Source organism: Ylistrum balloti, unplaced genomic scaffold (genome assembly GCF_031769215.1).
Source record: "Ylistrum balloti isolate Yb309-2 unplaced genomic scaffold, AGI_CSIRO_Ybal_v1 Utg370180, whole genome shotgun sequence".
NCBI classification, from domain to species: domain Eukaryota; kingdom Metazoa; phylum Mollusca; class Bivalvia; order Pectinida; family Pectinidae; genus Ylistrum; species Ylistrum balloti.
The window spans coordinates 181,520-196,261 of record NW_026782166.1 but is presented as its reverse complement, the minus strand read 5'-3'; the positions used below and the strand labels follow the sequence as shown (position 1 = coordinate 196,261).

The 14,742-nt window shown below is 34.5% G+C and overlaps 1 protein-coding gene across 1 annotated transcript in view; it reads left to right on the top strand.

Moving 5' to 3' along the window:
- The window catches only part of LOC132551140 (WD repeat-containing protein 19-like), a 29,051-nt gene extending 17,524 nt beyond the window's left edge, over positions 1-11,527 (top strand). The window contains exons 24-34 of the mRNA XM_060215251.1: positions 1,377-1,459; positions 1,749-1,889; positions 3,071-3,160; positions 3,382-3,506; positions 3,771-3,880; positions 4,151-4,294; positions 5,377-5,473; positions 5,981-6,187; positions 6,636-6,910; positions 8,390-8,466; positions 9,581-11,527. Coding sequence (XP_060071234.1) covers positions 1,377-1,459; positions 1,749-1,889; positions 3,071-3,160; positions 3,382-3,506; positions 3,771-3,880; positions 4,151-4,294; positions 5,377-5,473; positions 5,981-6,187; positions 6,636-6,910; positions 8,390-8,466; positions 9,581-9,695 — 1,464 coding nt within the window. The 3' untranslated portion in view covers positions 9,696-11,527. The remainder of the gene's footprint in view (positions 1-1,376; positions 1,460-1,748; positions 1,890-3,070; positions 3,161-3,381; positions 3,507-3,770; positions 3,881-4,150; positions 4,295-5,376; positions 5,474-5,980; positions 6,188-6,635; positions 6,911-8,389; positions 8,467-9,580) is intronic.
- The last annotated feature ends 3,215 nt before the right edge of the window (positions 11,528-14,742 follow it).

The following is a 14,742-nucleotide window of genomic DNA, read 5'->3' as shown; positions in this document are numbered from 1 at the left end:
GTAAAACATCTACCCCATCCCATGACTCCAGGCTTCAATTTGTTTAGGGCTATTCCAGTAAAACATCCCACCCCAAGACTCCAGGCTTTGTTTAGGGCTATTCCAGTTAAATATCTAACCCACCCAGGACTCCAGTAAAACATCTATCCCACCCCAGGACTCCAGGTTTTGTTTAGCGCTATTCCAGTAAAACATCTATCTCACCCCATGACTCCAGGTTTTGTTTAGCACTATTCCAGTAAAACATCTATCTCACCCCATGACTCCAGGTTTTGTTTAGCGCTATTCCAGTAAAACATCTATCTCACCCCATGACTCCAAGCTTAAATTTGTTTAGGGCTATTCCAGTAAAACATCTATCTCACCCCATGACTCCAGGTTTTGTTTAGCGCTATTCCAGTAAAACATCTATCTCACCCCATGACTCCAAGCTTAAATTTGTTTAGGGCTATTCCAGTAAAACATCTATCTCACCCCATGACTCCAAGCTTAAATTTGTTTAGCGCTATTCCAGTAAAACATCTATCTCACCCCATGACTCCAGGTTTTGTTTAGCGCTATTCCAGTAAAACATCTATCTCACCCCATGACTCCAGGTTTTGTTTAGCACTATTCCAGTAAAACATCTATCTCACCCCATGACTCCAGGTTTTGTTTAGCGCTATTCCAGTAAAACATCTATCTCACCCCATGACTCCAAGCTTAAATTTGTTTAGGGCTATTCCAGTAAAACATCTATCTCACCCAGGACTCCAGGTTTTGTTTAGGGCTATTCCAGTAAAACATCTATCCCACCCCAGGACTCCATGTTTTGTTTAGGGCTATTCCAGTAAAACATCTATCCCACCCCAGGACTCCAGGTTTTGTTTAGGGCTATTCCAGTAAAACATCTATCCCACCCCAGGACTCCAGGTTTTGTTTAGGGCTATTCCAGTTAAACATCTATCCCACCCCAGGACTCCAGGTTTTGTTTAGGGCTATTCCAGTAAAACATCTATCCCACCCAAGGACTCCAGGTTTTGTTTAGGGCTATTCCAGTAAAACATCTATCTCACCCAGGACTCCAGGTTTTGTTTAGGGCTATTCCAGTAAAACATCTATCTCACCCAGGACTCTAGTAAAACATCTATCCCACCCCAGGACTCCAGACTTTGTCTAGTGGTATCAACCATAGAATTCAGTTGACAATTTACTTAGAATTTATCGACAGGAAATCAAGTCATTGATAGAAGTGATTTATTTTGGAGTCTTAGTGTCAAGTAGATTTTTTTTATTTGTCCATGTCCATGATAATTTTATCGGAATGTGCATTTTCAACCATAATAGCAGCAACAAAATGTGAGCGCCTGAAATTAAACAAAAAAATTACCTTTCAGCAATGGCAAGAAGCGGCCATGTTGTATGAACATGGAGGTTATTACGACAAAGCAGCTTCTGTCTACATTCGCAGTAAAAACTGGTGAGTTGTTCTCTGTTTGGTTTAAACTTCAGTAATGGACCGAAGTTAAGATACACTTCTTGTTATAAAGTGATAGTTTGTAGGATGATTTACTCTATTGAAGCGGAGGGTAATTTGGGAAAATACAACAAAGAAATCATGTAAAAAAAATTCAATATTTAATTTAAATCTCTGGTATCTGTATAATTTCATAAGAATACATTCCTCAAACAATGATGTAAAAAGAGAAGAATGACATAAGGGGAAGTTTTTTCTTGAATAACAGTCTGTGATATTTATTATTTTAAAGGAACAAAGTTGGAGAGCTTTTGTCACACATTACTTCCCCAAAAATCCATGCACAGTATGCCAAGGCTAAGGAAGCAGACGGTCGCTACAAGGAGGCAGCAGACGCCTACAAACAGGCCAAGGACTGGGACAATGTCATCAGGTACAAAAAGGGCTGGCTTTCTAGTTTATCACTAATTCTTCTTCAGATCTAATAACTCTGTTCACCAGATCTGACAAATATGTTCTGATACATTGTGTATTTGAGACAATTCTTTGTTACAGTCAGATAACGTGTTCAGATGTTTGATAAGGCTTTTATATATATGAGCGATGATGACAGTGTAGAGGTGTTTGATAAGGCTTGTATATATATGAGTGATAATGATGGTGTAGAGGTGTTTGATAAGGCTTGTATATATATGAGCGATGATAACAGTGTAGAGGTGTTTGATAAGGCTTGTATATATATGAGTGATAATGATGGTGTAGAGGTGTTTGATAAGGCTTGTATATATATGAGCGATGATGACAGTGTAGAGGTGTTTGATAAGGCTTGTATATATATGAGTGATAATGATGGTGTAGAGGTGTTTGATAAGGCTTGTATATATATGAGCGATGATGACAGTGTAGAGGTGTTTGATAAGGCTTGTATATATATGAGGATGAAGGTGTAGATGTTTGAAAGGCTTGTATATATATGAGTGATAATGATGGTGTAGAGGTGTTTGATAAGGCTTGTATATATATCAGTGATAATGATGGTGTAGAGGTGTTTGATAAGGCTTGTATATATATGAGCGATGATGACAGTGTAGAGGTGTTTGATAAGGCTTGTATATATATGAGCGATGATGACAGTGTAGAGGTGTTTGATAAGGCTTGTATATATATGAGTGATAATGACGGTGTAGAGGTGTTTGATAAGGCTTGTATATATATGAGTGATAATGATGGTGCAGAGGTGTTTGATAAGGCTTGTATATACATATGAGTGATACGGACAGTGTAGAGGTGTTTGATAAGGCTTGTATATATATGAGTGATAATGATGGTGCAGAGGTGTTTGATAAGGCTTGTATATACATATGAGTGATAAGGACAGTGTAGAGGTGTTTGATGAGGCTTGTAAATATATATATGAGTGATAACGACAGTGTAGACTTAAGGTGATCTGCTCTTTGTCAAGACAACACAAATATTCTTAACATGGTACAATGGTTACCTGGGTACCTAATAAAATATTGTGTTGGATGTTGAAGACATGATTCCAATGGGCCAGGTAAAGGCTATTATTATATATGTATCAACTCTTTTAACAATAATTTGGTGTTTTTTCAGGATAAACCTTGACTACCTACAAAACCCTGAGGAAGCTGTGAGAATTGTTCGTGATATTCAGTCTATAGAGGGAGCCAAGATGGTGGCCAAGTAAGTGTTCTGTAGCGGATGTGGACATGTTTTATGGACTCTAAACACTATCCGGATTTGCAATGAGAAATGAACATTAAATTTGTATTTGATTGGTTTAGTTATATAGTGAGTCTATGGATGATGGAGGAGGCTTGTAACTAAATGGTTTTTCTCCCCCTCCACTATGTCTTGTTTTTAGAAGGTCATATTGTTACAAAAGTATTTCTTTCTTTTGGTAGGTTTTTCCAGAAGTTGAACGATTACTCATCTGCTATCCAGTTCTTGGTGATGTCTAAATGTAATGACGAGGCATTCCAGCTGGCTCAAACACACAATCAGATGGAAACATATGCTGACATTATTGGTAAGTAAAAGCGAGTTTATATTGTCTCACAGTAAGCTTTAAATAAATTTATGCAGGTAGTGGTGCATCTATACATATATTTGAACTTGAAGTAAATAAATAATTGATTGCTTGAATCATGTTTTTAATCCTGCATAAAATTCTTCGTGAATTAAATAAGAGGACATTATTAAAATAATTTTAAAATAAAACCTGCATGTATAAATACCAGATATTTTACTACCACTAACAGGAATATCTCACAGAACATTTTCTTTGTTCCAGGTCCTGATGCTACCCCTGAGGACTACCAGAGTATTGCTCTGTACTTTGAGAATGAGAAGAATCACTTCCTGTCTGGAAAGTTTTTCCTACTTAGTGGACAGTACAGCAGAGTAAGGAGAGATAACTTACTGTCTTTTTAATATTACTGAAGCTTTTTAATTACATATTGTCAAACAGATATTTCATATAGGAACATTTTTGATTTCAGCAATAGAATAAAAGAAAATTCTTGGTTATTCATGCGTTCATGGATATTTTGGATATTTCAAAGAAACATCATAATTCTAGTATTTAATTATAGATAAATTTTGAAATTGTTAATGGAATGTACACTTGCTAGATGACAAATTGTAATCAGTCAATATTACATTTATTCACAGGCGATGAAGCACTTTTTGCGTTGTAGTGGAGAGGATGGCAGGGCAATTGAACTGGCTATAGAGACAGTAGGACGAGCCAACGATACACAGCTCACTAGACAGCTGATCGACTTCCTCATGGGAGAAACTGACAACATCCCAAAGGTAACAGCTTACTAGACAGCTGATCAGACAGTTTACAGATTTCTGTAGAGAGACTGACAAAATTTCTGAGTTAACAACTGACTAGACAGTTTACAGATCTCCTTGAGGAGAGACTGACAACATTTCTGACTTAACAACTGACTAGACAGTTTACAGATTTCTGAGGAGAGACTGACAAGATTTCTGACTTAATAACTGACTAGACAGTTTACAGACTTCCTTGTGGAGAGACTGACAAGATTTCTGATTTAACAACTGACCAGACAGCTTACAGATTTCCTTGTGGAGAGACTGACAAGATTTCTGACTTAACAACTGACTAGACAGTTTACAGATTTCCTTGTGGAGAGACTGACAAGATTTCTGAGTTAACAACTGACTAGACAGTTTACAGATTTCCTTGTGGAGAGACTGACAAGATTTCTGAGTTAACAACTGACTAGACAGTTTACAGATCTCCTTGAGGAGAGACTGACAACATTTCTGACTTAACAACTGACTAGACAGTTTACAGACTTCCTTGTGTAAGAGACTGACAAGATTTCTGAGTTAAAACTGACCAGACAGTTTACAGATCTCCTTGAGGAGAGACTGACAACATTTCTGACTTAACAACTGACTAGACAGTTTACAGATTTCTGAGGAGAGACTGACAAGATTTCTGACTTAACAACTGACTAGATAGTTTACAGATTTCCTTGTGGAGAGACTGACAAGATTTCTGAGTTAACAACTGACTAGACAGTTTACAGACTTCCTTGTGGAGAGACTGACAAGATTTCTGATTTAACAACTGACCAGACAGCTTTCAGATTTCCTTGTGGAGAGACTGACAAGATTTCTGAGTTAACAACTGACTAGACAGTTTACAGATCTCCTTGTGGAGAGACTGACAAGATTTCTGACTTAACAACTGACTAGACAGTTTACAGACTTCCTCGTGTAAGAGACCGACAATTTCCCTATGTAACACCTCATTAAAGAATGAGAGGGGAATAAATAATATCGAAAGAATTAGTCTTTTGAGCAAATTAGAATTTTGTTGCTGTCAGTGATGAATATCTAATATGTTTATTTTATAGGATGCCAAGTACCTATTCCGCCTGTATATGGCCCTGAAACAGTACAGAGAAGCGGCCCGTACTGCCATCATCATCGCTCGAGAAGAACAGAATGCTGGTATGCTTAAATCTATTTTAGTATATGAATAGAGTCTGGTTTTAAAGTAGTCATAAAGCTGAATGTATGAAATATGTGTTGTAGAGTATTTTATGCTTTAGAAATTAATACTTTGAATATGGATTTTTTTATCAATGGTAATAATTTTTGTTTATTGCACAATTTAATTTTTTTCAAGCTACATTCTTAACATGACATTTAAAGTACTTTTAATTACTTGAATGTTAGATTAATGTATTGCTAAAAGATTAAGTCCAATGTTTTTTATCACTGTTTTATCAGGATCTGTAAAATTCCACAAAACTTGAAATTTCAATCATTAGAAATAGTTTGTAGAAGCTGATCAAAGTATAAAATTCATTGAGTCTCATGTCACAAGGTGTTTGCTTCATCAAATACATTTGATTGCATATACTGGTATATGTTATTAAAAAGTTTATAAGGAAGAAAGAGTGATTATAAGTTAAACTTTTGGACTGTATTTGTAATTCTCTGATTTCTTTGTAGGTAATTACCGTAATGCCCATGATGTGCTGTTCAGTATGTACCAGGAGCTGAAGGAACAGAAGATTAAAATCCCAGCAGAGATGGCCACCAACCTGATGATTCTTCACAGCTATATCCTTGTGAAGATCCACGTCAAACATGGCGACCATCTCAAGGGTGCTAGAATGCTCATACGTGTGGCTAATAACATCAGCAAATTTCCTTCTCGTGAGTTTTGTTTGGGATCAATGTTTCTTGATAAATTTCAAGACTGCATTCAGTGTCTCATAGTGGATTGATAGATCTGGGGCCTGCTGGTTTATACAAACAAATTTGTTGGTGCGTCAGATATTTTCGACATGAATAGGAATGCACCTACAAGTATCAATACAGGCCTTGAAAGGCTTTGTTAGGGGCCTGTCAGATGGCAAAAGAAGATCTGTAGATCTCTCCTTATTTCACAAACGAAAAAGACCCTGTTCCGACTGCTGATGAATGAAAATGGCCCTGGTGTAAATAAGACATCAGATATAAAGGCATGTGCCTGTTTATTTGTTATCATTAATGGCAATGCCCTAATTAGATTGTCGCTGATATGAAGTTCCTGTATTGTTATGTGATTCCCACATCATGTAATATTCATTGTTTTTACCATTCACTGGTTTCTGCCTTACAGACATTGTGCCTATCCTCACCTCCACCGTTATTGAGTGTCACAGAGCAGGCCTGAAAAACTCCTCCTTCAGTTACGCTGCCATGTTAATGCGACCAGAGTACAGAAATCAAATTGACCTAAAGTTTAAGAAGAAGATTGAGATGATTGTGCGTAAGCCAGATAAGACAGAGGAAGAGGAGCCATTGTCACCCTGTCCCTATTGTGGCTTTCAGTTGCCGGAGACTGATCTCACATGTCCAGAATGTAAAAATACCCTACCATACTGTACCATAACGGTGAGTGTAGCAATAAATAGTGTAACACACTGTACCATAACGGTGAGTGTGGCAATAAATAGTGTAACATACTGTACCATAACGGTGAGTGTAGCAATATATAGTGTAACATACTGTCCCATAACGGTGAGTGTAGCAATATATAGTGTACCATACTGTACCATAACGGTGAGTGTAGCAATAAATAGTGTAACATACTGTACCATAACGGTGAGTGTGGCAATAAATAGTGTAACATACTGTACCATAACGGTGAGTGTAGCAATATATAGTGTAACATACTGTACCATAACGGTGAGTGTGGCAATAAATAGTGTAACATACTGTACCATAACGGTGAGTGTGGCAATAAATAGTGTAACATACTGTACCATAACGGTGAGTGTAGCAATATATAGTGTAACATACTGTACCATAACGGTGAGCATAGCAATACACTTATAGTCTAAAAGTGTATAAATAGTGTAACATACTGTACCATAACGGTGAGTGTAGCAATACACTTATAGTCTAAAAGGGTATAAATAGTGTAACATACTGTACCATAACGGTGAGTGTAGCAATGAATAGTGTAAAGTACTGTACCATAACGGTGAGTGTAGCAATACAGTTATAGTCTAAAAGTGTATAAATAGTGTAACATACTGTACCATAAAGGTGAGTGTAGCAATAAATAGTGTAACATACTGTACAGTCAGGGTGAGTAGAGAAATATAATACTTTACAGTCACAGAGTGTAATAAATAGTGTAACATACTGTACAGTCAGGGTGAGTGGAGAAATATCATATTTTGTAGTCTCCGAGTGTCTGAAATTGTGTCCTATTCTGTACTGTTACAGTATGTATAGATATATCATATTTTGTAGTCTCAGAGTGTCTGAAATTGTGTCCTATTCTGTACTGTTACAGTATGTATAGATATATCATATTTTGTAGTCTCAGAGTGTCTGAAATTGTGTCCTATTCTGTACTGTTACAGTATGTATAGATATATCATATTTTGTAGTCTCAGAGTGTCTGAAATTGTGTCTATTCTGTAAATTGTGATATACCTATTTTGTAGTGTACTGTTGTGTACAGTACTGTACAGTATGATATATATACATATTTTTGTAGTCTCAGAGTGTCTGAAATTGTGTCCTATTCTGTACTGTTACAGTATGTATAGATATACCATATTTTGTAGTCTCAGAGTGTCTGAAATTGTGTACCATACTGTACTGTCATGACACTGAATGTAAACAAATTCTTTACAGAACTATAGTGTAATAGTGTAAATACTATGTAGATATTGGGTAGATATGTATAGTTACTGGGTAAGTATGAGTGATGAAATGTAGATTTTAATATTATTACATTATGAAAAGAAATATTCCACCGATGCAGAGGTAAATAGTATCTTTCAATGCACACCTATGATCCTATTGCATTTCAAGTGTATCTACTTTAAACCATTGAGCATTGATTTGATATTACAGGGTCGACATCTCGTAAAAGACGACATGGCTGCCTGTCCTAAGTGTGATTTCCCGGCGTTATTTTCTGAGTTTATTAGGTTTGTTCCAATAAGTGTTCTGTTATAATTCCTGTTTATACTTAATTGTTCTTTATTTTTTGTCCCATTATTTCTTGTCTACTTAACTATTACAATACATCTAATCAGGAGATTCCTTTGATAAACAAGTGTAATTCTGAAAAGTTATGTCATATCTTGAGAGTCTCTCAATGGATTTTAATTTTTTGTTTGAATAGAAGTGGAGACATTTATGGCTTAAAGGCATATTTTAGTTCCTCCCACTTAATCTCTAATCTAATCAGCTCCTCTGAAATATAAGAAAACATTTAGGGATTGTTTTGTAAGTATAAGGATAAAACATTTAAGGATTGTTTTGTAGGTATAAAGATAAAATATTTTTAAGGATTGTTTTGTAAATATAAAGATAAAATATTTTTAAGGATTGTTTTGTAAGTATAAAGATAAAACATTTAAGGATTGTTTTGTAAGTATAAAGATAAAACATTTAAGGATTGTTTTGTAAGTATAAAGATAAAACATTTAAGGATTGTTTTGTAAGTATAAAGATAAAACATTTAAGGATTGTTTTGTAAGTATAAAGATAAAACATTTAAGGATTGTTTTGTAAGTATAAAGATAAAACATTTAAGGATTGTTTTGTAAGTATAAAGATAAAATATTTTTAAGGATTGTTTTGTAAGTATAAAGATAAAACATTTAAGGATTGTTTTGTAAGTATAAAGATAAAACATTTAAGGATTGTTTTGTAAGTATAAAGATAAAACATTTAAGGATTGTTTTGTAAGTATAAAGATAAAACATTTAAGGATTGTTTTGTAAGTATAAAGATAAAACATTTAAGGATTGTTTTGTAAGTATAAAGATAAAATATTTTCAAGGATTGTTTTGTAAGTTTAAGGATAAAACATTTAAGGATTGTTTTGTAAGTATAAAGATAAAACATTTAAGGATTGTTTTGTAAGTACAAAGATAAAACATTTTTAAGGATTGTTTTGTAAGTATAAAGATAAAACATTCTTAAGGATTGTTTTGTAAGTATAAGGATAAAACATTTAAGGATTGTTTTGTAAGTATAAAGATAAAACATTTAAGGATTGTTTTGTAAGTATTTTCTGTAATCATGATGTTTCAGGTTGTTGGAAATAGAAGATAGTTGTCCTATGTGTACAGAGAAGGTTATCAAGGAGAATGTACAGAAAGTGACAGACACCCAACATTACCTTTCTCCAGAAGAGGGCACAGAGTGATGTCAGACTACTTAAAACCTAGCTTAAATTGTGAACCATTGACAACAAGTGGACCTTGATCGACTGAAAAATATACAATGTGAACAGGGAAAATAGTAATGTACCACGTGTACAGAAACAAAATAATGTACAATAAGTACAGATTTTAATAAATGTGTGATTTGTAGATGGATTGAATTCTTAAAAGGTATCTCTAATTAGCTTACAAGATACAACATACAGTTGTCATATTAGTGGGATATTTAAAGAATGATGATTTTATTACAAAGTGTGAGAAAACAATGTTAAGATGTTGGAGGGGAAAAACTTAATGGTTAAGAAAAACACATATTGTCCACTCATGTTATTTCTGACAGTCCTTGATAGCATATTCTGATACTATAAATTGATACATTCCATATTTAATGCATATAAAAGCGTTCAGCATAATGAAATCCTTCAGTTGTAGCGACAGTATTGTGTTGGAAATTCTGAATGAAATGTGTTTGTATGTTGAACAGTTCAATGAATGAGGATATTTTGATTTATTTATTGAAAGAGGGAGAAACTTTTATGTACAATATAAATACCGGTAGATCATTTGTTCTTACGGCAGAACCAGAAAGGTTGTGTGCTGAATCACAATTTTTGATTTCAAGATTTCTTCTATCTTGGGTTGTGGTAAGCATTTTCTCATTTTTTTAATTTTTTTTTTTTTTTGATGCTTTCTGAAAATTTTAGGGGAGCATATACATTTAGTTGCTTGTTTTTTCTTAGTTAAAAAAAGAATGAGAGTAGATCAAGGTGAATAATATATATAGATTGATGATTAATACTGGAGTTTTGCACTGAAAGAAATATGTTGATTTTCCAACAGTAATGAAATTTGCACAACTTCTATAAGTTTTAAAAAAAAAAATTGAGACTCACTTTGCTGGTCAAATATCTGTGTTCATTCTAACATTGCAACAAGTTTCATCGTCTGTGACAATAATGTTGTTACTGAGTCAATATCATGAATACATTTATAGTAAATTATCAGGTATTGATAATTCTGGTGTGTTTTCAGTAGTGTATAGATCATAGTGCTACACTATCAAATACTATTCAGTTACTGGTGACAACTTACCTGTCAATTGGTATCAGATGATATCATTACAATGTTGCCTGTTTGCAAGAAGTCTTGTATCATATAACAGAATCTTGTGTCAGAGAAAACCATGTCCATCAAAAAATTATCCAAAATATAATAATTACAATTTATTGGAAATATTTCAAAAGTGAATTGTGCATTGGAGTTAAAAATATTTTCAAGTTTTATAATTACCATAATCACTTTCTACACTCAACAGATATATAAGTTATATTTTTCTGTAAACCCAATTATATATGTATGAATATAAATTGGGATATAGGCCTCTATGTAAATTTGAATATGACAGATATTCTTCCTAACTTACGTTTCATTTTTCTATGCTTTATAATGATGCATATTTACAAAACTTTTGTTTCATCTTTATACATTACAGCACAAAAATGTAATTAAGGAAGTTTGTAGTTAGATGTTTTAAACACTTTGATACTCAAATGCTCAGAATCTTTTGAGTTTGAATAATGTTACAACCGTCCAAGTAAAATAGAGACATTTTATTGATGATATTTATATTTTGATTTTGTAGGGTTATTTAATAAAGAAAACAAGTTAATTTATCGCCAACAGTTTATGTGCCTCTGTATTACCGTCCAAAGATATCTGTGTATTTATAGACGGAATCCATTGTTGTTGTAGATCTGACTTTTTAAACAAAGCTTGTATATAATACAATGTGTCTGTGATTTACAAAATCTAATTCTATAGCTTTCAATTGCTGTTTGTTATTTGTTTTTTATGTTTTACTAACATGTCTAGACACTGGGTTGAAATAATATGTTGAAGTTGTGCCTTGGAAAAGCAGTATCGCCATTTGATTAATAGCTGACTCAGCAGAATTTTATTTAAATTCAGTTATTAGTGGGTGGGATGGGCTGCTTACAATGATGAATGACATCAAGATATTGGTTCTTTTGAAATGTTTATAAGATAACAAAATTTTTTTACCCTGTACACATGGGTGCCTGGCAAACAGACTTTGTTAAGTTTTAGGCATTACATTTGTTATTGCTTGTCGACTTGTATCAGAAAAGTGGTCTCTTCCAAATGTCTAATTTTCCTGTTTGTAATTTACCAAGGTTTTTGTTCCAAAAAATAACATTTATGGTAAGAAATGGCTCCCGAACAATGCTATGACTTGTCGGAAGCTCAAAAGGAAATTATTGGAAAATATACATGAAGTTTAAGAAATTTGCTATAATGGCATTCTCACGTCATCATTAATTTATAATTGACTGGAATATGAGTAGGACAACAGAGAAAGGTAGTATATGAGATAGTAGGCGCTAAGACATCTGTGAAACAAACATATTTTCCGACATCTTGTTCAACTGGCATTTAGGTTAATGTGAACTCAACTTATCAATCACCATCAGTTTTACAATATTTTTCTTAAAATATTTGGCTTCAGTGATTCTTTAGTCACAATCACAGGGACTTGGCACAAATTCCCGACCCACAGGTCATATAAATATATTACAGTGACTTTTACACCTACACTGTATTTATTGGCCGGTGATTGGAAAGTCATGCCAAGTCGTGTGGCTACAATAAAAATAGAACACATAGAAAGGAATATAAGGTTTTATTAATAAAATATCTGCTTATAATATACATAGATGATCTATAGTGTGCATGACAGGAAACACGTGAGACAGTTTCCATAGTTACAGAGTTATTCTAATTCTACAAACTAATACTACTTCAGTCTGGTACAGTTAGAACTTGTTAAAATCATTCGGTATAATTATATACTTTTCATTAAAATCAAGGTCAACGTTTTCCTCGTGAGCGTTGACATTTCATCTGAACATCTCAAGATCAGGATATCTCTAACAGTGCTACCTACAATATTATGCGAACACATACACTATGGATCTATAAATGTCCTGTAAAGAGGCGTTGTACAGGGAGTCCGGCTGATTGCCAGAGAAAGCATGTTGCTGGAGCTAGTTTTGCACAAATTGAAGAACAACATTTACCAATATGTCCCGGCTATCGCCTGATATTAAATGGTGAACACAAAGTAATGATCACAGGGTGGAATTTAACATGATAAATTACAACTATTGCCCATATATGCTAGACTGTATTACCCGATCCCTATTCTATACTGTCCATGTGTAAACATGATATTGCCTTTTACCATAAACGGTATCCATATCACGTGATTTTACGGACATTATCTTACTAAAACAATGACTTGCGTTGTGTATTATTTTCTAAAGGAAAAAGACAGAGAGTTGTACTGAAGATCTATCTAAGAATATATCGAGGAGGATAGTACCAGCCTTCAGCTGTAATTACATGTAGTAGATAGTTACCAATGATAACTCTTTGGATTCAGCACTATTTGTCTCCGTGCATTTGTAAGATAAACATTTCTGAGAAATTGCGAGTTGTCTTTCTTCAACAAGTAGTAAAGATAATGAATGGCACACACCCACACTCTCATGTAACGCCCTGCTTAGCACTAAAAACAGGGGAAGACCGAAAAACACGTGGTGGCGAATGTAAAGTGGCCAGAGACATTAAGATCAGTCGAAGACAAAAGCAGATAGTAAGTAAAACAATGGCGGACAAAATAGAAATATAGGGCAGATTGAGTAATGATCTCTTTGCTTCTTGTATAACATTAACTCGAGTCTATGAGTTAATTTGAAGTATCCTACACCAATATCTACCACATGCATATACTACATACTAGTCACGACGTACTGGACCCGATATAAAGATAAAACAGGCCTCGACATTTCGAGTAATCACCCTCCAGAAACATATTTCGACCTACAGGCTCCCAGAACTGAATGTTACATGACTCGTTAGTGGATTGGAATATTACAGATATTGTCAATTACACAAAGCGTGTCGAAACCGTCACGAAGCCAAGTAGTGGAGATCTTAGGGACGTCGAGCTGTACATGTACTTATACAGACATCGATTGCAATCCCTATGTATTACCCTAATTACTAAATAAGGCGCGACTTATTTTCATCAATAGTAAGCAAATACAGAGGTATTTATATCAAGACACTACAGGTCTATTTTCAGGATAAGCTTGTTTTTGAGGTCGACTTATTTTCAAATTTTTACGGTAATGGTAATTGCAATTGATTTAAGATAAATCTCGGTACGTTTATGGAATGTTAACGAGAGGTGTCGCTACCGTATTAACAGGAGGCAGTGAGGTGCTGTTACGGAAGTTATGGAAGCAGTTGATGTCAACGTGACACTGGGTAACAAACATATAAACCTGACAAAAACACGTCTGACGAGAAATAGATTAACAAATCGTGTTCCAAATATAAGCATCATAACTTTGACTGGATTTCATCGACTGATTTCATATCTTTATTTTTAAACAGGCTGACATTGATCCATTGAAACAAAACGCTGCCAAATTCGGAATAAACTTGTACTTTGTCCTATCTAAATCAGGATATTTTTCATATCAACCGGTGCGTAGCAAAAACCAAGGCGACATATCGTATCGAGAAATTCGAACGGGACGAATCTGGGATTTCGTGATATCGTTGGGGTTCATATATAGTACATGTGCTGGCGTTGCTAAAACAGAACGTATTTTTTGAGAAAGAAAGACCCTAACGTTAGTAATTATTAGTATCTATTGTGACATATTTCTTTGTCGAACTGCGTGGACGTTATCTCATTACATCTCATACACCATTCCGTCACTTGTCGTCAGCAACACATAGAACTGTGTGACATTGACTTACATCAAGAGAAATATTAGAGTGACCTTGTGAACATGTGTCTTGAGCATAAATTTCCTTACGGCTGTAAGCTAAGTGCGTTTAGTCATGGTGTTTGTCCAACATAACAGTGCAGAATCCGACTAAAGCTTCCAGTTTTGCAGTAAATTGTCTCATTCTGATTTCCAAACATCCTCTACAGAT